Below are 23593 nucleotides of genomic sequence, written 5' to 3' on the forward strand. Positions count from 1 at the left end.
AAACAGAAGAAGGAGTCTTCGTGTCTGTGGAGTGTGAGTTTGGCCCCCAAAAAAAAAAAAAACAAAAAAGAAGAATTGGGCATATTTGAAAATGAATTGCAATTTCCTGTATTCAAATCTCATTGTGTTAACTGAGGCATGAAATTATCAAACAAAATGAATGGCATAAATTGTAAAATATTCATAATACGGATAGCAATTGCACAGTGCAAATTTGTGTGGCTACTCAATCAAAGTTGGCGGAATGGGAAATGGAAAGTCCAAGTGTGCAAATGATAGCCGTTAATGCCTTTTGACTGGGCCAAGATTTGTCGTTATCTAACAACATTGCTAATATCATTCTTTTGTGTGTGTGATTGTGTGTGTGTGTTGATTATCATTGTTTGTTGTTTGTTGTCTAATGGCATTTAACAACAATGAGATGACACAATGCGACAAGCGAAGCACTCAAAAATTACTGCATTTAGTACAATTAATTGCACTATGAACAATGCAACAACAGCAACAACAAAAACAACATTAAATAGCAGCTGGCAAATCGTCATTAACAACAACGCTACCAAATCAATTAGACTTTAACAACAACAACAACAACAACAGCAACAAATTGTACACGTGTTTTATAATACGATGATGGGGTCATTCAAGCGGGTCAAATAAAGCGAATCAACCAAGTGCAGCACTTGATTCGACAACTGAGCTGAACATGAATACAACTCGCAATCAGACTCACGACTGATATATATAGATTCTATATTTTATTTATAATATAGTATTGCAAAATACAGTTCTGGATCAGGGAACTTATTAACACAATTTCAATTTACTTTGTTGCCCTTTTCTCTAAATGACAACAATATCTTTTATAATAATTATGTTTTTAAATCAATCGTAACCAAGCAATGCAAGAAGCGATCTCGCAGCCCTTTCCTGTTCCTCTGGGTCCATGTTAAATAGTCGATTGATTTTTAGCTTTTTGGGCGGTACAACAACTGGCATTGGTGGTAGCAAAAGCTCCTCTGTGGTATCATCTTCATCTTCTTGACTTAATACAGTCTCCTCGGTAGCATCCACATCAAAGAAAACCACTGATTCATCGTAAGATACGACAGATTTCTGCGCAGTATCGTCATCTAGACGAGTCACAGTTTCATCGGGAGGTATTTTAGTTGCCTCCACAGTATTTTCAGCTAACGAGATCATAATTTCTTCCAGAGGTATTTTCTTTTCCTTTACCGTAGCCTCATTTAAGGAGCTCTCAATTACATCGTCTAAACATATAACACTATCATCCGACGAAAGGTCAAGCTCCAACATGGTCTTTGAGCGCTTTGAAACTTTCGCTTCTTCACTTTCAGCCACGTCAGATTCGTCATCTGATATGACAATTATTTCTGAAGGCTCCGTCATAGAAATGCACCTAGTCAATGACTTGCATTAATAAAATTGACAAATTTTTAGCTTTCTCCTTTAATACTCACTCCTTTTTGATCTTCATTAGTTCTTCGTAGCTTCGCTTCTTACTTTTACTCCAATTCGGATTCATTTTCCAAAGAATTATTCACAATTCACGTGGAAGCTTAAGAGTGAAAATAATTTTCTCTTGCTCTATCTCGCTCTAGAGTTACCAACCAATGTTAGGGTTACCTGCGCTGATTTTGCCCCATTTTGTAGTGTTTAAAAGTGCACCACAGATTATCGCAAAATTGGTAATCGTCTTATCAGTATTTCGATGGTCGTTAAGAACCTAATTAATACTAATAGAAGGTCGTAGATTACAGTGCTGCAAATAATGAGATCGATTATCGAAGAAGATACGTTCCGCATAATTGACTCAGAACTACTTAGTGAAAGTGAAAGAATTAAATTTAATATAATAATATATTTAAATGAAAAATAATACACAAATAAAACAGTTTCATATTTTGAATGCAACCAATTTAGAATGAAAATAATATAATATATTGAATATATTAGAATTAGAATAGAATGCATAAATAAATATTAAAATTCCGATTGTCGCTTTAGTTATTCTAAATGCAATGCAAACTCATGACAGACAATGACAGTCCTTAAAGCTTGGACAGTCACAACTCCAACCTTACATTCATTAGCATATCGTGGGGGCAAGTTCAAGGTATTTCGAGGGCACCACCCACTGACAAAAAAAAAAATAAATAAATAAAAGACATACACAGCAGCAGCAACAACAAACAAAAAGTGAAAAGAAAATTCTTAGCGATTTCGCAGAGGCCGCCGCCAAGCGTCGAGCAACGTCTTATCTTATCAGTTTGAAATGTTGAAATAACCAAGCGGCAAAATTTCTATAAATACAACAAAAAACAGAAACATTTCGCTCTCAATTCAAAGAAGGTGTCTAGGGGAGGGGGAAGTTCATGTTTGCAAAAAAACCAAAAAAAAAAAGCGCCAACAAAATTTAAATAATTGCCAAAAAAAAAAGATGTTAACAAGACTTTGTGTAGTCCTTTTAACAAGTAATTATAAGACTTAATTAGACGATCGCCAGCTTAATTAGCTGCCTCTCTTTCGCACTAGGTTTTGCGTGTGCGTGTGTGTGTGTGTGTGTGTTTGCTATCTATTCTATCTATCTATCTATCTCACCTGCCTGCACCTTATCAGGCTAGCCGATAAGCTGCCAAGTTTTGCACATTGTTGTTGCTCTTGCCGTCAGCTGTTTTTTTGTTGTTGTTGTTGTTGTTGTTGTTGTTGTTGTCGGCAGCGGCATCGCCCATCGGCATCGACATCGACGTTCCATTGTCGTTGTTGCTGTTGCTGTTGTTGTTGTTGTTGTTGCCGTCGGCGTTGTCGTTGTCGTTGCCGTCAGTTTCGGAACAGAAAATTCAAATCAGTTCCCGACGCGTCAACGGCAACATCGAGACTTTAAAATCGTCGAGTGGCGCCCGTTGAACCGTTTTTTTTTTTTCTATTCATTTCTCTCTCTTTTTTTTGATAATTGTTGGTGTCCAGACTTCGTCGGTGTGTGTGTGTGTGTGTTGCTTTAAATTACAATAAATCAAATCGAAGCCAAGTCAAACACAACTCGCGTTTTCTTCAGTTTTTTGGCAACAAATTTGATACATTCAATTAAGTTGCTGGTTTATTTATTTTTGTGTGTTTCGTGACAACTCTTTTGCAAATCGGAATTTGCAATGTTAAATTTCTAAGCATTTCGGTGTATGCGTGTGACGAGTTTTGTTATATTTTACGTAGAAATTCATTGAAGCAAAAAATGTTGCCCGCATATTTATGGCATTTCCTGGGTACGTATAAAAACCGAAAAAAACTGAAAAAAAAACTGTGTTTGTTTATTCGCATAGAGGCAGTCGGTAAAATTGAATATGTATTGTAGTTTTGCCCCCGCGACGCGACGCGACTCGACTCGACGGTGCACTTGAATTTCTAATTGCACTCGTTGTCGATTTTTATGCTCACAGCGAACACAACCGACAAAAGTCATGAATTGTTGCATCGAATTCTATCGCAGAGTAAGCTCCGCTGTTCTTGTTGTTGTTGCTGTTGTTGCTGCAACAAAGTAAAGGATTTAATATGCAAACCACAGTGAAAAACAATATATATAAAATCGGAAAAGTGCAGAGTGAAAGCGAGAGTGAAAAACCTGACAAAAAGAATTGCAAACGTTGCTAGGCAAAAATACAAAAAAAAAAAAAAAAACAAGTAAGAAAGCTACAGTCGAGTGTACTCGACTGTGAGATACCCGCTACCCATTTTGAATAAAAGTAATATATTTTGCGGTATTATTCTCAAAATATACCAAATATACTGCAAAAAATACTAAAAATATACCAAATGCTATATGTGGTATATCGATATAGTACCGCATTCAAAATATACCATAGACGGCACAATATAGCAGATTTTCAGCCAAAGCAACTCAGACCCCTAGTAAGTAGGCGTTTTTGGCCATACAAAAGTATTTCTTTAATTACTTCCACAATTTTTTTCTGATCGCAACTAAATTTTCAGGGATCATAACTACTATAGTTATTACTGTATATACCAAAATTCGTAACTCTAGCTTTAAAATTACGCTTGTTATTCGATTTTTTTGATTTGCGGGGGCGGAAGTGGGCGTGGCAAAAATTTGAAACAAACTTGATCTGCGTGCAAACATAACAAATGCTGTCGAAAAAAAATTATAGCTCTATCTCTTATAGTCTCTGAGATCTAGGTGCTCATACGGACAGACGGACAGACGGACAGACGGACGGACGGACAGACGGACATGGCTATATCGTCTCGGCTGTTGACGCTGATCAAGAATATATATACTTTATAGGGTCGGAGATGCCTCCTTCTACCTGTTACATACATTTCCTGTCGGCACAAAGTTATAATACCCTTCTACCCTATGGGTAGCGGGTATAAAAAAGAAAATGCGAACAAAATGAAGCGATTCATCGCAGTTGTTTTTATTTTTAATTCCGTTGTTTTTTTTTTTTCTTTTTATGCGTGTTAAGTGTGTCTTTAAGCGTGTGCGTGTGTGTGCAATAATTCGCGGTCAAAGTTTTAATGTAAATATTATTATTTGCTACAGTTGCTATTTTTAGACGAGCTTATTAGCAGCTTCCAATGAAGCGCGCACTCTGAAAACTTGAATACGCTCTTTTATGAATCAGTTAGCAGCTTTCAGACGACGCGACGAATTCTTTATATAGTCAAGACGCACACACACACAAGCATACACCCGCAGCTGTGTGTGTATGCCGGTGTTATGTCGCTTCAACGGGTCGTATACTTGATTTGATGAACTCGACAACATTGTTGCATTTCTCTTTTTTTTTCTTTTTTTTTTGTTGTCTCTTTCCTCGTTTTGCTGTTGCTTTTGTTTTCATTGTTATTTCTGCGCTAGCTTCTGCTTCTGCTGCTGCTGTGCTGCGATAAGATTAGGCTGAAGACTATAGAAGAAATCAAATTTGAAATCAAAAGCCAGATTGTCGCGTGACTTGCAACGCAATTTTCATTTGTGAACAAAGTTTTTCGATGTACGCCGCGGCGTATGCGCAATATTTCCCTTTGCTTCTTTACTTGTTGCGCGCTGCCAACGCAACTCGTAACAGACAAACAGACAGACAAACAGACAGATAGACAAGACAGTTAGTCAAAGCAGATAGACTGAACACTGACCCAGTTAACAAATGGCAAATGTCGAAGGCACGTCCTCGTTGTTGTTGTTGTTGTTGTTGTTGTCCTCGACCTCTGCGGCCTTGTCCTCTTCGTCGTCCTGTCGTTAGCTTCCTCGCACACATTGCTGCATACTTTGCGGCGCCATTTGCTTGCTCCCTCCTAGCAAACATTCCCTTATACTTTGTGTATATTAGTATTTGGGCCATGAGGAGAGAGACAGCAAACGAGAGCAAGAGAGTGAGAGAGAGAGAGAGAGAGCGAATGAATGCGAAAAAGACCCTTAACATTTGCCCGAAAGGCGCTAACTAATCCTTCTCTCTATTTTTATGCCACACACACACACACATACACACTCTTCTCATCTTCTTATTTCATGTGTCTTTGTCTTCCATCTTTCTTTTGGCCTTTGCAGTCGCGTCGCCAGTCGGTGAGCTTTACAGCAATGCCGCCGGGCGTTCTAGTCAACGATAGCCGGGCCAATTCCACCGATGACATACAAATCGCCCTGGCGCCCCACATCCAAACCTATCTAAGTCAAACCGGACGAAGGCATTCCTGCTGTAGCGTCATGCTGCCGGTGGCCTTTGAGCGAGCCGCCGCCAAATCCTGGCTGGATCCCAAGTTCGATTCGCCCGTTCTCGAGGAGCAGTTTCAGGCCAGCGTCTTTCCCCACATCCGCATGCGATACAGGTGAGTGTTGAAGCACATAGCATACAATATTATATATTTACATATGTAGGTGTGAGCGCTTAAGCGAAGTATGTATTTAGACCCTTCATTGAGGCAAACAAGTGCAAAACGAGTCTAATACATTTCTCAAAGTTTAAATGTGCGTAACAGGCAGAAAGATTCTTAGTTAACTTTATAATATTTACTATGTATATACTATTATATACCAGATATACTAAATATGTATGTATAATTCAAGCACATTAAGTATTCGCCATATATATACTATTATATATCAGATATACTAAATATACATATCTATTTGCCATTAATACTATTATATACCAGATATACTGAATATGTATGTATAATTCAAGCACATTAAGTATTTGCCATATATATATATATATACTATTATATACCAGATATACTAAATATGTATGTATAATTCAAGCACATTAAGTATTTGCCAAATATATACTATTATATACCAGATATACCGAATATGGATGAATAATTTACTACGTATATACTATTATATATCAGATATACTAAATATGCATATGTATGTATTTGTCATTAATACTATTATATACTAAATATGTATGTATAATTCAAGCACATTAAGTATTTGTCATATACATATATACTATTATATACCAGATATACCGAATATGGATGAATAATTTACTATGTATTTTATATACCAAATATACTAAATATGAATGAATAATTCAAGCACATTAAGTATTTGCCATATATTATATATACTATTATATACCATATATACTAAATATGTATGTATAATTCAAGCACATTAAGTGTTTGCCATATATATACTATTATATACCAGATACACCGAATATGGATGAATAATTTACTATGTATATACTATTATATATCAGATATACTAAATATACATATGTATTTGCCATTAATACTATTATATACCAGATATACTGAATTTGAACGAATAATTTACTAGTATATAGTAAATAATATTCTGAATCAACATCAATAGACGAATAGATTTTTCCACATCCGTCCATCTGTCCAATCTTAGCAATTTTAGCATTTGTTTCTGCAATAGTTTATTTTCACTTTTATTACATCTCGTATTTTTCAAGACATTAGAACTTAGCAACTAATGTGCAGCAATTATAAAGATAAGACATCTCGAACTTTAAGTATAATTTTTTGAGTATACTAGTTGAAAAGTTATATCACATATAAAATCATTGAAACTATATAATTACATTACATTACATATTTCGATTGTTTCATTCTTTTCAACTGCATTTTGAGAAGAAATGAATTTAAATTACTAAAGTGTCTTAACATTTGTTTATGTAAATTGAAGAATAATATAGAACATATTAAATTAGTATTATTTATGAAAGAAAAGTGCACATAAAATAGCAAGGAGAAACTTATATGCATAAGTAATCTCATAATTTTCATGATCAACAGCTAAGATTTTAACTAGATAGAAAAAAAAAGAAAGGGTCTAGAAAGTCGGAATTTGTACGTAGATTTCTCACTTGAAAACTAAAATATTAAAACGTATTAATCGCAAATGAACTCTAACGAACAACATTCAAAGGAGACTAACAAAAAACAAAAGGGTCTATTCAAGTCGAAACTTGTATCTCGCTTTCTCACTTGCTTTATTCAGCTTTTGCTTTTGCAAGAGCAGCGCCAACAGGCGTTGCAATTAAATTTAAATGCTCAAAGCTAGAGAAACGCGCAGCAAAACACCGAGTGTCAAATTGCATTCAATTAGTTGAGCTTTCCAACTCCAACCCCAGCTTCTGTTTCTGTTTTCTGCTGGCTTTCTGTGCGTTCAGTGCGTATAAATTGTTGTTATTAAAACTTTAATGCGCTTCGCTCTAAAGAGCGCCAACAGCAAACAGCGCTGATATTTAAAACCCTAGTGCAAAAAGCGATGCTTCTAAGTTACAAATTACATCCATACATCCAAATCGACATCGACATCTCACGACCTCCGACTATCTACTGAGTACTTAGATAAACGTAAAGTTTGGTGAGAACAAATAATAATAATTACAAAATGAATTGAAATACGCGTAGTAATCTTGCCTTGCATTTTATCATAGCAACCAGTTAAGCTCTAATGGCTTTAATAATTCCGGGAATAAACGTGCAGCGACTATCAGAAAACGATCACATACGAGTCGAGCTATACGAGAATCATAAGGGCACGTGGTGGCTCACTTAACTTAACGGGTCACCCACCATAGATTCTTTTGTTTTTTTATCCACCCAACACCCGCATGACAATAGCAACAACAACAACAGCAACAACAAAAGTCGACGAAAGCAATTTGCGTGACTTTCAGATACTCGATAACTATTTTTAGGGCATAGAATATGGCAATTCAAAGTGATTTTTAGCTCACCAAATTTGTTTTATAAATAACTTTCTAGTTTCTTTTTTTTTGCTGTTATCTGATCGGCATCAAATATAGACAGATTGCTGTCTACTCGAGCGGAGTAGAAGGAGAAAATTCAAAAGAAATGTAGGACATGTGACAATAATATTATAGTATGAACTTGTTATAGTTAACTTTAAGAGTTCTTAAGAAATTGCACTAAATTATTTTACAACTATTAATTATAGTGTTTTCTGCCAAGGAAGTAAAAGGGTAAAAGTTAAATAGATACTTTCTATTATTGACCAAAATATTTCTAGTTCGCTTCAAATGTGCTTTAAAAGTTTTATAGAAATTCCTTTAAATCTTTAAATCCGATCGAAATCAAATATATCGTAATAGCTGTTAATTTGCGGGGTGAAACATTTTAAACAACTTGTAAGCTTTAAATGTGCTTAAAGTTTTTATTATTGTAATTTCAGAAAATCTTTTCAAAGCTCTAAATTGTGTTTCATTAATAAAATTGTTTTTTTTTTTTTTTTTTTTATTTATCTGATCGGAATCAATCATAGATACATTAGTCAGGGATTAAATGTGGGGTGAATTAAAATGAAATTTAGTATTGTCTGAACTTGTTAATTTTAGCTTTAAATGTGCTTAAAGGATTTCGTAGATTCTTGCAGTTAATCTTTTTAGTGCCGTAAGTTTTGTTTTTTAAATATCATTGTGTTCTATATTTTATCTGATCGGAATTTATTATAACATAGATACATTAGTTAGAGATTAAAAAGGAGGAAAATTCAAATGAAATTTAGTATTGTTAATATGTTATTAGCTTTAAATGTGCTTGAAACACTTTAGTGCATTAATTCCTTTAAAAACTTTAATGCAGTTATTATTATTATTGCGACGTTTAAAGCTTTTATTTGAATGTTGCCGAGTAAAAGCTGCTTAATGGCAGACAATTCAAAAATTAATCACGTTGAAAGCTTGCGCACTCTGAAAATAATAATGATGATGATAAAGTAAATATGAACTTTAAGGCAAACGTCAATTTTTTGCAAGTTGCTGCGATTGGGCTTTAAGTTTGATAACCTTTTGTGCAATACTGTTGAATTCGACAAACAAATCATGAGCGCCTTCTTCTTCTCCTTCGAGGTGCACTAGAAGAGCAAAAGCAAAAGCAAGAGCAAGAGGAAGAGCTGTGTGCACAGTGTGCATAACCAGCTGCGAGTTCAACTTTCGCACGTGCATGCAATCAACCCAACGCCCCAAAAGGGCAACCAATGAAGCAAGTGAAGGGGAGAGGAGAGAAGTGAGGTAGATCGAAGGGGACCAACCGACCGACCGTTCGACTGACTGACTGACTGACTGACTGACTGTTTGCCTGGCTGGGTAAAAGAGGCAAATTAGTTGAGAACTGCGCAGGATGGCAAAATTGCTGCCATAAATGGCCGCTTGGCGTGCTTTGGACGGGCTCTCAATATGTATGTTAGTAGTTGTGTGTGTGTGTGTGTGTGTGTTTGTTTGTTTCACTGTTTGGTTTGGGTTTCAGTTTGGCTGCCATTGCAGGTCAATGCCATTTGGCGAGCACCGCAATTGCAACAAAAAGAAGAAAAAAAACCAAAACCGAAACAGAAACAACGACAACAAAATGTTACACACACCAGGCAGGCAAATCGATTGAAGCAAGTGCAAACTCGAGCACATTGCCGAAATACCCAAAAAAAAAAAAAAAAAAAACTTTTTGCCATTTTCATATTTATGGCACATTTATGAGCAACAAATAAATATGGCATCAATTCTCATTAAACGCCAAGCGATGTTTCCGTTGTCCATTGCGCTTTTTATTGCTGCAACTTATTATCAATCTTTAAAGTCAAATTTATTCACTCTCTAGACCTAAAAACATAAAGTCAACGCTGACATGAAGCTAATATAATTTTTTAAGTTTCCAAAATAAGCAAAATTTACACAGTAAACAAAAACATGCTAAAATCAAGAAGAACATCTTGAATCAAGATTATAAGATATCAAAATTAAAAAAAAATGTAAATCGAAAAGTTCTTAAATAAAGTTTTACAATCTTCTTTTCAATCTAGAATAAAGCATTCTTTAAGTAAGATTTTAATCTTCAAATAATATGTTTTGAATCTTCAAGTGCATATTTAGCATACAAATCTTGATTTAAGATTTTGTTCAACCTGAAAAATGTTATTTCAAGATTCTTTTAAGATCGAACAATTCTTGAATCATCTTAAATCAATTTGAAATCTAATTTTCAGTATATTTTTTTCTCTCTGTGTACATGCTTCGAAAAACATTTTCGAAATAAGATTTCAAGCTTTAAATGTGAATTTTAAACAGGCAAGATTTTAAGTGTGGCATTGTAAGAATTAATTAAACTAAGAATTAATTGCTTGAAGATGCATTTCCCACTCTAAAAAACAATTTGAAACTTGTTTTCAAAATTGTCCAGCTTGAATGTTGGATTAATTAGCTGATGATCAAAGCTCAACATTTGCAGCTGCATTTCCTGCCTGCCTGCGCTTTTCTCATTGCTTTTCCGCACAATGAACTCGAAGATGCCGCTGATTGCTGAATGTCTCTGCTCAACTTGCAACTGCAACTTCAAACATCAACTTTGCCCAGTGTTGCACACAATTTTTGTCGTTAATTTGACGAGTTTGCTGAGGCGAGCTCTCTTTGCTCTCTTGCTTGCTTGCTTGTCCTCAGCTCCATGGCTGCCTTGTCACCTTGTCTTGAGTGTCGCAATCTGTTTAATGAAAGCCGCAACGGAACGCAATGTTGCAAGTTGCAAGTTCCAAGTGGCAAGCTGCTGCTGCAACCAATGGCAACGGCAAAGGAAACGGCGAATGAGTTTATCGCGTGAAAGTTTTGCTCCTTGGATTGCTGTTCATTTGCCCGCCATCTAAGTTGCCCCCATCCAACTGCCTCTTCGCCTCCTCCTCTTCCTCCTCCTCCTCCTCCTTCTCCATTAGCCCCCATTTCCCCTCCTCCTCTCCCACTTGCAATGGCTTTTAAACGGGCCACACTAATTAGTATGAATGTCCTGCCAGCCAGCCAGCAAACTCGCATAAAATGTGGCATACACAAAGATGGGGGCATTAAGTGCAAGGAGACGCCTTGCAATCTTGCTTCCGACATTTCACTGACCTACATTTTTCAACCAATGATCGGTTTTTCAGGCTGCCACGCTGGCAATAAACTGGAGAGCTTGTGCCACATTTTGATTTATCGTCGTATCAAGGCAGATGATTAATTCAGCTCTTCATAATCCACAAACAGAAACATTAATTTCCTTTCACCAGGCGGTGAGAGTAATCAAATAAATAATGTCATGTTAAATGCCTTTGTAGTTATAGTAAAAGAAACTCTTTAAAAACAAATAGTGACTCAATTTTTTAACTCTTTTTAGTTTCAAACAAAATGATAGACAAAAAAAAAACATTTTTAAAACTATATACTATATGTATATTCTTAAACAAGTAAGATAGCTACAAGATTAAAAATATATTTTAAGTATATTTTAGGGTTTTATAACTTTGTGCCTCCAGGAATGTAACAAGCAGAAGTAGGCATATCCGACCCTATAAAGTATATATATCCTTGAACAGCATCAACAGCCGAGACATGTCCGTCTGTCCGTCCATCTGTATGAACACCTAGATCTCAGAGACGATAAGATATAGAGAAAGACTCCCACTTACGACGGATCTTGGTTGCTTTCGCTGACAATCTGGCATATTTTGCATTCTATGATATATTTTAAAAGGTACTATATCCATATACCAAAAACATAGCCTTGGGTATTTTTCAGTGTTTGCGGTATATTAATTTAACATATTTTTGGAATAATGCCGCCCTATTTTGCCTTTAAAGGTTAAATGTCACTGTCGAGCACTTGGCTGTCTCTTTCTTACTGGGTTTTTGCTACATTATATATCAGCTAAGCACTTACAGAAATATAACAAAGATATACATAATAAATATAATACTATAATTATGTATAGCATAGCTAACACATTTGGTTTAAGATTGGATGCACTTGCCATTAGTCACCATATTAATGAATTCCTCTTCTTTTTTTTTCTGACACTTTCAGATTCACACTCTCGTACATTCTACTTTGCTCTGTGGTCTGGTGTCTGTATTTTGTGATCGATGGCGGTTCCGAGGACTTCTGGCGTCCCATCTCGACATCGTTCTCGATGATGTCGCTGGTGACGATCATGGCGATGTGCTTCACCCACTGGGATCTGTACAAGCACCACAGAACGCTGACATCGGCGCTGACCGCCCTCATCCTGTGCAGCGCCTCGTTGGCCTTTCTCACGTACACGGGTCGAGCGTTCAGTCCGCTGGGACACTTTGCCATCTGCCTGGAGATTGTGCTGTTGATCTACACGGCGCTGCCGATGCCACTGTGGCTGGGCGCCAGCATTGCGATCTGCTATTCGATTGCCTTCGAGCTGGTCTCCCACATGGTCATCGGAGTGAGCGCTGTGCATGGGGCAACAACAACGACAGTCGAAGGAGCAACAGCAGCAACAATAGCTGAGGGATCGACAAGCGATCCCAGTCACAAGATACTCATGCTGCGCATCATGGCACATCTGAGTGTCCATCTCGTTGGCGTCCATGTGCTGATCATGAATCTGGTGCGCATGCGCGGCACCTTCATGAAGGTCGGTCAGAATTTGCTGGTGCGCCGGCAGCTGGAGATGGAAAAGCAGCTGAAGGAGAAGATGATACACTCGGTGATGCCGCCCAAGGTGGCCGATATGCTGCTCAACGAGGGCGGCAGCGGTGGCCTCGATCCCAATCAGCCACCCGAATCGCATTATATGCGTCCACGTGCCTCGCACGATGTCAAATCCCTGTTTCGACCCTTTCACATGCACAGCATGGAGAACGTGAGCATTCTGTTTGCCGACATTGTCGGCTTCACTCGCATGTCCTCGACAAAGACGGCCGAACAATTGGTGGAGATCCTCAACGATCTGTTCGAGCGCTTCGATGATCTCTGCACGCTCAGCGGGTGCGAAAAAATCTCCACTCTAGGCGATTGCTACTATTGCGTCTCCGGTTGCCCCGAACCCAGAGCGGATCATGCCATCTGCTGTGTCGAGATGGGTCTCGGCATGATCGATGCCATGCGCTGCTTCGATGCCCAGCGCCATGAAGGTGTCAAGATGCGTGTCGGCGTCCACACCGGCACCGTTCTCTGCGGCATCGTTGGCACGCGACGCGTCAAGTTCGATGTGTGGAGCAACGACGTCAGCCTGGCCAACAAGTGAGTACAGTCCACGTCTTTCTCACTTTTAAAAGCGAGCAATTTGCAATTTAAATTTACAACTCTTCGGTCCATTGTGGTAAATAGCAAATTTAATTTGGGAAATAATTTCGTTGCTCTTATGAAGTTTTTTCAAATGTTAAAATTTACCAAAAACAGCAAAATTTGTGAAAATCTGTAAGTGTAGAACAACCGTAGTAATTTCCTTGCAGTCTATTTTAGGTATTTGACACGCCCACTTCCGCCCACGCAAAAATAATATAGAATAGAGAGAGTAATGTAAGAGCTAGAGTATCGATTTTTGATTTTGTCAGGACTTAATTGCTTTGGTTAACAATCTGATATATTTTGTACTTTGTGTTATATTTTTGAGTGCATCGGTATATTAATATATCAAATATTGCGTTTGGTATATTTTAGTTATTTCAATTTGGTATATTTGATTGTGCTATATTTTAACAATAATACTGATATATACAAACTATCACTAATTAGTATTACTTTTATTTATTGTCAGGGCTCAAGACTGGAATTAAATTGAGATTTTATATGTTAATGGGGACCAATGCAGCTTAGTTTAAAAACTAATGAGGGAAACCTTACAAACCTTAGACAAACAGGACAAGAAAAAACAACGTAAATCTAGTTGGTTATTTAGTTAAGCAAACAGACGTTCGAAATTAGAGTTTAGTTACTTAATTTTACCAACAATTTAATGTTAAATTTGACTATAATCAAATAGAAACCCACATTAATGCAATTTATACATTCTTCTGCAGAATGGAGTCGTCAGGCAAGCCGGAGCAAGTGCACATCTCGCAGGAGACGTCGAGTTTCCTGGGCGACGCCTACTACCTGGAGGAGGGCGAGGAGGTCTATGGTAAGTGACGCAAGCTACACACTATTAAATGGAATTCTCTCTAAGCTAACTCTTTGCCACACACAGGTCATCGCACCTACTTTGTGGTGGGACGTCGTCGGGATGTGTCGCGTGCCAACAGCTTGAGTCCCAGCATGGCAGCAACGGCCACCGGTGGCAGTTCGTTGCTGCTGCCCGGGGCACATGGCGCCTTTGCCTCGTTGTCGCAGAGCGCCACGAATATCTCGGTGGTGCAGCCGCATGTGCCGCCCGCATCGCCAGTGGGTCAGCTGTCCAACTCGCTGAAGTCATCGCCAGTGCTGTCGATGCGTCCGCGCCTCACCTCGTTGAGCATGAAGCTGCGCAAGAAGTCGCAATCGCAGACACAGTCGCAAACGCAGCAGAGTCGCGATCGTGATCTGGAGCGTGGCATCATACATCCGGCCGCATCGGGAATACCTCCGGTGATTGTGGTGCGTGAGCGTCCCAAGATAATTATCACGACAAAGTCGCTGCCGGGCAGTCTCGATTCCGATGAGCAGCCGCCATCAGCCGGAGCACCAACAGCAACCACAATTGCCATGGAGCAGGAGCAAGGGACAACAGCAGGGCAACAGGAGCTGTGCTCCAAGCTCAAGCTCAAGATGTGGAAGATGCCGCGTTTCCTCAAGCTCAGTGCACGCAACAAGGAGAAGGAGAAGGACAAACTGTCGTCGGATAAGCTGGACAGAGATAAGGATAAAGAGCAGCCGACCACACGCATACACTCCAATTCGTTGGCTGCGCCGGGCGATGAATGTCTGGCATTTATCGAGTCATCAACGCCCTCGCCATCCCCGGTGGCCAATGGCTGTTCGGGCTATCAGCAGCTGCCGGTGCTCGTGGAGACGTCGTGCAACACACGGCTGAGCAGCAATCAAATGCTGGACATACCCAATGCACGTCCGGTGCTGCATCATGCGGCCACCTCGACGGCGCTCTCGAGCAGCGTGATGCGTTCGCCAGATGGCGGAGCTGCCGGTGGCGGTGGCAGCTGCTGTTCGCCGGGACAGTATTCTATGTACGACGACATCATCGATGTTCGCAGCTACATCAGTCAATCGCGCAGCGACATCTCGCCCTTTGGCCGCACCGGCAGCTATCGCTCTCAGTGCGGCCGTCAGTCGAGTAGTGCAGCAGCAGCCGGCGGGGGCGGGGGCGGGGTCGCAGCTCCTTCAGCTGCTAGTCAATCGATGGAGCAGTCACCATTGCCACGGCCACGCGCCTCCACACTGACCACGGGACGTGGCATGAACACCGAACCGAGCAGCAGCAATTGCACTGCCAATGCGAATGCCCAAGCCAACAATTCGGCCAACACATGTTGTCTTCCGGCGCCAGGCAACGCAGGCGGCGGCACTCACTCGCATTCGCGTAACTCGAGCATTTGGCCCGACGGCCTGAGCATTTGTCCGTCGGCGACGTCACGCAAGGATTCGGGCATCAAGAGTAATTCGCGTCGCAGCTCGATACAGCAACAGATCTATGCCCTAAATCAATCGGCCATCAGTCAGCATCGTGTTTCCGGCTACTTCACCAGCTCCACGTCGAGCATCTCGAATTTGGGCGAACCGGGCGCCCTGCCCTGCCCCCTGCCACCGCCAGTGGCAGCGTTGGGCCAACAACAGCCGGCCGATCCGTTGTCCGCCTGTCTGCAGCAGCTGCGCAAGCAATCCGATCTGCAGCTGATACGTTGTGTGCGCGACAATGCGCGATCACAGCGAAGCTATCTGGTTAAGCCGCCGTTGCGTCGCTTCAGCCTGTACTTCAAGTCACGCCAGCTGGAGCGGGATTTTCGGTCGAAGGCGCATCGCTTTGGCAGCGAGCACGAAACCGAAGGACCGCCCACATTGGCCACGCCCCGTTACAATACATACATCGACATCTTTGTGGGCATCGCCGTCTATCTGTGCATCTCGGTGTCGCTGTTCCTGATGACCCAGAACACGGTGACGCCCAGCTTCCGTTTGTGGGTGACGCTCTTCTCGTGCTTCACGGCCATCCAAGTGTTTGCCCTGTTCCTTTTCACACGCCAGATGTGTCGACGCCACGGCACCCGGTTGCGCTCCAAGTCCACGGTCAGCGAACACTTGACCGGCAACAACAATGGCAGCGAATCGACGACGCCACAACCGACCACAGGGAACCAGTTGCCACCCGAACTGCAGCATCAACAGTCGCGACAGTCGCGCCGTCAATCGCGACAATCGCAACAGTTTGAGTCGTGTGCGGATCGCATCTTTGAGGCCATCTCCAGCTGGTATCCGTGGCACATTTGTCTGGCCGTGCTCATGGCCATGCCCGTTGTGCTGATCATTGCCAACTTTCTGCTCTTGGATCTCACACAGTTGGAAGCGTTCGAATATCATTATGGCTTCCTCATCTTTGTGTGCATCGTGCACTTTTGCAACTTCACCCAGTTGAATTGCTGGATGCGCAACATACTCGCCTTCCTGGCGGCGCTCTGTTTCATCGGCATTGCCGTCTCCCAGCTGACGGTGTACTCCAGCCGATCAGAGATTGAACCGGAGGCGGGCAACTTGAATGCGGACGCCAATCGGAGTGCGGCGAGTGCGTTCATCTTTGAGGAGATCAAATGGTTTCACGACTACCATGTGGAAATCTATTTGGATCTGCTGTTGATACTGGTCCTTGTCTGGCTGTTGAATCGCGAATTCGAGATCGGTTATCGCCTCACCTTCTACGGCAATGCGGTGGCCAATCAGGACAAAGTCCGTGTGCAGAACATGAAAAATCAAGCGGACATGCTGCTCCATAATATCATACCCAAGCATGTGGCCGAGCATCTAAAGAATACAGCGAAGTATTCGGAGAATCATCGCAACATTGCCATCATCTTTGCCTCGATTGTCAACTTCAACGAAATGTACGACGAAAGCTATTTGGGTGGCAAGGAATTCTTGCGTGTTCTCAACGAATTGATCGGCGATTTTGATGAACTGTTGTCGCATCCCAAGTTTCGGGCCGTCGAGAAGATCAAGACAATTGGCTCCACATTTATGGCGGCCAGCGGGCTGGATCCTTCGCATCGCGGCACTGGCGATGAACATATTCACACGCTCATGGAGTTTGCCATCGAGATGCAAAAGGTGGTCATTGAGTTCAACAAGGATCTGCTGGAGTTCAATTTGATTTTACGCATTGGCATGAACATTGGCGATGTCACCGCTGGCGTCATTGGCACCAGTAAACTCTACTATGACATTTGGGGCGATGCTGTCAATGTGGCATCCCGCATGGACTCCACCGGAGTGAGGGATCGCATTCAGGTGGGCAAGGATTGTCTGCCCTTTTTGGAGGCCAATTATAAGTTTGAGCCGCGCGGCAGTGTCTATGTGAAGGGCAAGGATCACATGGAGGTATTTTTGTACACGGGACGTCGGACGCAGTTGGAGGAGCAGCCACTGATGGATCAACTAGACGAGCAGCTAGTCGAATCCCAGGAGTCCACAGAGCTGAACGCTGAGGTGGAGCAGGAACTGCAAAATGTGGCAGTTGAATTAAATCATTTGGAGGCCGAGCATGTGGAGGAGGAAGCAACGAATAAAGACGAGGACGAGGAGGAGGAAGAGGAGGATGGCGACCTACACTCGAGCGAGACAACAACGCTATTCAAGTCACAGGAATCGCTGCATGCCGCACATACCGCAAACGGTGGCAGCCACTTTAATGCAGCAAACACAACCGAAACTTAGAAGAAACGAAACGAAACTCTACTTGAAGCCGATGTCTGAGCCAAGGAAACGGTTTCAAAATTGCATTTAAACGCCAATGATGAATGTCCTGGCCAGCCATCGCCAGAGTGGGAGTGGAAGTGGATAAGGAAATGAAGAATTGAAAGGGATAATGGGTGAATAGGATAAGTTAGCGCAAAGGGGGGAAAAGAAAGCGTATATTTGTGATATGTAACTAATGTTGAATATGTACGAGATATAGATGTGGGCCAAGTGTGCCCTCAACCCGATATTGTTGAGAACGAGAATAAGAAGTAGTAGAAGGCGAAGAAGAAGAAATGTAATATGTGAGGTTATGTTGAATACTGTTTGATCGCATTAATTTATGTATTAACCAGATATTTAGTGGGCCGAGTTCTATATGCATATTATATATGTATGTATGTGTGTATACATGTTGTAATTAATTAACTATTCTTAATTCGATTCGATTATATTTCTATTTGTATTTTGTATTTGTATTAGAAAGTGTTTTTTTTTTCTGTCTGTCCTTGTCCTATTTGTATTTTGTAGCGTGTATTTTCAATGTAGCTTAATTTATACAAATGTAATCGTAATTGTAATTGTAACTGTAATTATATATGTATAATGATCGTAATGCTAAGTAAACCAGATTACAACACACACACTAAACTAATGGAAATTCGTGGCTTTAAATGTATTAACTGTATTTTTTGCTTAGTCCTAAGCAATATAACAGCTACCTGTGTGTGCGTTTGTGTGTATGTGAAAGAGTGTGTGTGTGAATGTGTGCATGTATGTCTGTATGTGTGTATGTTTTTTTTTTTAATTTATAGCTGTAATTTAAACTAACCACAAGAGCCGACTAGTTAATAAATGTTATCAACTTTCTAAACATAGCTGAAAGTTGTTCTTAATTTTAAGTCCAATTTGTTTTTCATTATTACTTTTGTTTTTATTTATGGATCTTAGTTCAATAGCTATGATATATGTACATGTATGTGTGTAGTTGTACAATAAGTGCATACATATTCTATATATGGGAAATCAAATGGAAATTCTGATAGAACTGCATGCGTATGTTGTTTGTTAATGATGTTATTATTATTCATAATGTTGATTGATGTTCGTTGTATTGTTGCTGTATCGTATATATATGCATATATGCAAATACACAATCCTGTGCATGAACATAAACATTTATGGTTATAACTACGAAAAAGAGTTTCAATATTTACGTGCGAGTACAAAATCATTTAATTGCGCAGCACAAAAGTATGCTGCAAAAAAATTTAAAAAGGCCTACTGCTTGGCAACTTAGAATATCTATACCACAGAAGCAACAAGCAGTGAACACTGCATTTTGTACACTGCTTACACAATGCAAAGTGTATACTGCTTGTCTGTGAAAGAGAAAAGGATCAACAAAACACTTTATTCGATTTCCTGTGCTTTTCTTTCGAATTTGCGAAATAAATCAACGCAAACGAAATGCTGTAACCTATGGACCCTCTTGTATTTTTATATGTATTCTTACTACTATACTACATTATATCTATATATGTAAATGGATGTGTGCATGTGTATGTCAACCACAAAACAAAAAAAAGAACAACAATTATTTTCTACCAACTTATTAAATATACTCGTACAACATACATATAATAAAATGTGTATGTATATATTGTACCACAGACTACAACTAACACAAGAACTTAAACGAATACGAATGCATTTTTTTTTTTTGCGTGTGCTCCCTTTTGAACTATCTAAGTGTACATAATAAAAATCTGTATATTTTTATAAAATTAACGCGAGAAAAAAAAAACGAATGAAATATGATGGAAATTATATGATATATGATGCATCAGACGGAGCTGGGAATTGGGAGGCAAAGATACTCCCATAATTTCGAATACTCGTATGTAATTGTTTAAATGTTGATCAATGTTGAAAGTGCGGTAAAGATATTGTTGTCTTGTTTCTGGTGCACTCGAAGATTGCATCTGAATCATGACAATATTAACAGCAAGCCAAGCCAATCTGTTTTACCGCGAAAAATAAAAAAAAATAAACAAAAATAAGCAAAGTATACATGTATATGATGATTTATAGAAATGTTGTAGAAACAATTGGAAATTAAAAGCGATCTGTAAAGTCTATGAATAAACTGCTGCAGCGTCTATACAGAATGTGTGAATGTATATACCGGTCATATCTTCCCTAATCCTTTAAAGTCCTAAGTGAAACGAAACTATTCTTCTACCAAATTATTCTTCTTTTATAAAGATAAACTCTTCCAAGGTAAGCACTAGGTATTAATAATCAATTGTAATTTGTAGGCTCATCCCCAACTGCTTAGTAGCGCCATCTATGGTTCGTTGGCGCAATGATTTGCAGCATACGCTGTGTTAATTAAATTTTTGTGGCATACTTTTAGGAGCGAAAGTTGCCGGCACCAAATAAGCTAATTATTTGCTTCACTTCTACTTGCTGCTGATTTATGTTCGCCTGGTATTTCATCTGCTGACTTTCAACTTTTTCGGGGTTCGGGACTGCCTCAAATGGCCAAGAAGAGCAACAGGTGAAGGCAACCACTGCACAGTCAGTTAATGAAATACTAGGAGAACATAAACCAGCAGAAAGCAGAACTAGAGCAAGTCATCTACTAAATTAATGACCATTCATTTGGGCGCCAATTTAAAATTTGAAAATAACTGACAAAGAAAAACAAATCCGTTAAAATTCAAAAATATTTTTTTTTATTATTTTTTTTGTTTTTTTTTTGCCACATCCTGCTGATTTGAAGGACGATCGGGATATCCTTTCGCACACGGATATATCTATTAAATACAAACCGATTGGCATACTACAAAGGACGAAAATCCTTGGAGGATACGAGATAAAGGATACAGGCTATAACTTGAGAATATCCTTGCGTATCCTAGCAAGCGATATATCAATCGGTGCGTATTAATGAGACCTATCGACTGATTAAAGGACATTCCAATCGTCCTTGTAGTTGTCGAGTTATCCTTTGGATCTCAAACCAAAAAAGTACAAATGCTTTATCCTTTCATAACATCAAAATTTGTTGATGCCAATCGATAGAAGAGGTCCTTGCGATCCTAAGAAAATATGTCCTTTGAAAATCTAACAGGATATGACCGAGATATAGCTTGTTTTCGAAAAAAGTTCATAGTTGCACCCTTAAAGTATGCTATACAATTTTTTTTTAATTATTTTTGTTTTTTTTCAATATTGTGGTCATTTGAAGGACGATCAAGATGTCCTTTAGCAAAAGGATAGTTTTAGTAAATACAAACCGATTGGGATACTAAAAAGGACGAAAGTCCTTACATGATCCGATATAAGGAGATATTCAAAAATAGGTTATAACTTAAGAATGTCCTTGCGTATCCTGGCAAGCGATATGTCCATCTGTACGTATTAATGACGCCTATCGACTGACCAAAGGACATTCCAATCGTCCTTGTAGTTTTCGAGTTATTCCTTGGTCCTTTTATCAAAATTTGAAATTCCTGTATCCTTAGACGACCCCATCAATTTTTTATGTCAATCGATAGAGAAGGTCCTTCGATCCTAGCAAAACATGTCCTTTGAAAATTCGGCAGGATATGGCTGAGATATAGCTTGTTTTCGAAAAAAGTCCTTAGTTACAGCCTCAAAGTATGCTATACAAATTTAATTTTTATACCCAATTTCAAATTTAAAAAGTAACCGAAAAAAAACAAATTGATTAACGCGCTGTTCCAGTTCAAAAAATACAATGTAAAATACCACTTGGAGCAACTGAAATACCAGGCGAACATAATAGAGTAGCAAGTGGATTTCTCTATAAATGCAGTCCAATATGCCTCGCTGTCATTGGTCAGTTTCTCCGGACGTGTGCTCTAGTATGTGGACCCTAAGAGTGGGAAGATGATCTGAGCAGTTAAGCAGAGAGAGACAGAGAGAGATTACTCTGAACTTTGAAGAGCACATAAAAGCTTTTGCAGCCATTGACTTTCTGGACTTCTGCTTGCTGCTGATTTCTGTTCGCCTGGTATTTCACCAGCTAACATGACAGTTTTTAGCCGTTCGTGATGGTAAGAACAAAAACTACAAATTAAGCCAATAATATATTCATACTTTTGATAAGGTAAGTAATAAAATCAGTTAGATTCTTGAAAAGGAGAGTATTCAATTGTTACGAGTCTGCTAAAATTGTCGCTGCCCGAAAAGGCAATTTGGCCTCTGTTACATTTATTGAGTACCAGGCGAACAGAATCGGAAAACAAGAGAAAGCAAAAAATTTAAAATTCAAGTTGCGCGCATGTGCAGCTTGTGTTAAGCTGGTCTGGTCTATTCAGACCCAATGTTGATCCCCTCTGTTAAGGACATCTGTTAATACTGTGCTGTTTTATTGGAGAACGAAAAATTCCACTAGAAAAATACCACGTGAAGCAACTGAAATACCAGGCGCACATAATAGTGAGGCAAGCGGATTTATCATCAAATGCCTCGCTGCCGTTGGTCAATTTTCCAGAGCATGCTTTTGAATGTGGATCCTAAGATGGGGAGTCTGCTCTCTAATCAGCTGAGCAGAGAGAGAGCGAGAGAATGCTCTGAGCTTTGGTGGCTTTTGCCACCAGTGACTTTCTGCACTTCTGCTTGCTGATGATTTATGTTCGCCTGGTATTTCAGATGCTACTATGGTAGTTTTCCGCCGTTCCCCGACTTCGCAACTTTTAGACTGCCAAAATCTTGAAAAGGTTTATATTTAATTCAAAATTGAAAGCATGGTTCACATTAAAGTCTTACCTTTTATAACATTTTTGCAGAAAATTTAATTTTAGTTTCAAATCAAATTAATGAGGAGGCTTTAGGCTTCTATTCTGCATTAAAATATTGCTAGTTTCAATTTCAGTAGCATCTTTATTACATTGTTTTTTGTTTTATTATAAAAAATGTATATTCTCATTTGTCATACTAACGCTGTTGTTATAGTCTACATTTATACTGCATGTTCTTGTATTTATGAACATACATATTTATCCACTTAATTGATTGGCTTACCAAGTGCAGTTTATATTTCATATTATATATAATCCTTGCTCTTTGATTTTAATTGATGCTAACTAGTACATAGATAAATGAACTCAATGAGAGTGGAATATTAAATCAAATTCAATATGCGATTTTAGAGGCATATTCACTACAAATAATTCCATTTCTTTCTTTTAGCTCAGCAACATGTGTTTGTTAATTAACTAAGGAGTTGTTACTAACTAGCTAGCGATCAAAATTAGCCAACAATAAACTAAGTACACAATTACGAGAAACAGGGAAATGCGTTTGACATAATACTTGGGATCATATTATATAACTGCAAACATTTTACATTTCGTACACATATTTATTCATTGAATGT

General features: G+C 39.3%; 2 protein-coding genes across 6 annotated transcripts in view; one reads left to right on the forward strand and one right to left on the reverse strand.

The window, feature by feature from the left end:
* LOC117574698 (adenylate cyclase type 9) overlaps positions 1 to 19082 on the forward strand; it is a 63592-nt gene extending 44510 nt beyond the window's left edge. For 4 of the 5 annotated variants that reach the window (XM_034258732.2, XM_052008802.1, XM_034258653.2 and 1 more), the window contains exons 3-6: positions 5579 to 5856; positions 12355 to 13545; positions 14325 to 14425; positions 14492 to 19082. In XM_034258732.2, the coding sequence (XP_034114623.1) occupies positions 5579 to 5856; positions 12355 to 13545; positions 14325 to 14425; positions 14492 to 18159 (5238 nt within the window). In that variant the 3' untranslated portion in view covers positions 18160 to 19082. Of the gene's footprint in view, positions 1 to 3016; positions 3282 to 5578; positions 5857 to 12354; positions 13546 to 14324; positions 14426 to 14491 lie in introns of those variants that run through there. The other variant, XM_034258900.2, reaches the window with a different exon arrangement.
* LOC127566407 (uncharacterized) lies at positions 772 to 1654 on the reverse strand. The gene is made up of 2 exons (XM_052008811.1): positions 1482 to 1654; positions 772 to 1420 (listed from the first exon to the last, which is right to left on the reverse strand). Exons 1-2 carry the CDS (start codon positions 1544 to 1546, stop codon positions 886 to 888), a joined length of 600 nt encoding a protein of 199 aa, XP_051864771.1. The 5' UTR covers positions 1547 to 1654; the 3' UTR covers positions 772 to 885.
* Positions 19083 to 23593: the final 4511 nt, after the last annotated feature.

This window comes from Drosophila albomicans, chromosome X (assembly GCF_009650485.2).
Source record: "Drosophila albomicans strain 15112-1751.03 chromosome X, ASM965048v2, whole genome shotgun sequence".
Lineage (NCBI taxonomy): Eukaryota > Metazoa > Arthropoda > Insecta > Diptera > Drosophilidae > Drosophila > Drosophila albomicans.

What these genes read in the sequence shown, in the direction of transcription:
- LOC127566407 (XM_052008811.1), bottom strand. Translation starts at nt 1,546, where the DNA reads ATGAATCCGAATTGGAGTAAAAGTAAGAAGCGAAGCTACGAAGAACTA. An exon ending in CTAATGAAGATCAAAAAGGA is followed by an intron (nt 1,421 to 1,481) that starts GTGAGTATTAAA and finishes GTCATTGACTAG; the next exon opens with GTGCATTTCTATGACGGAGC.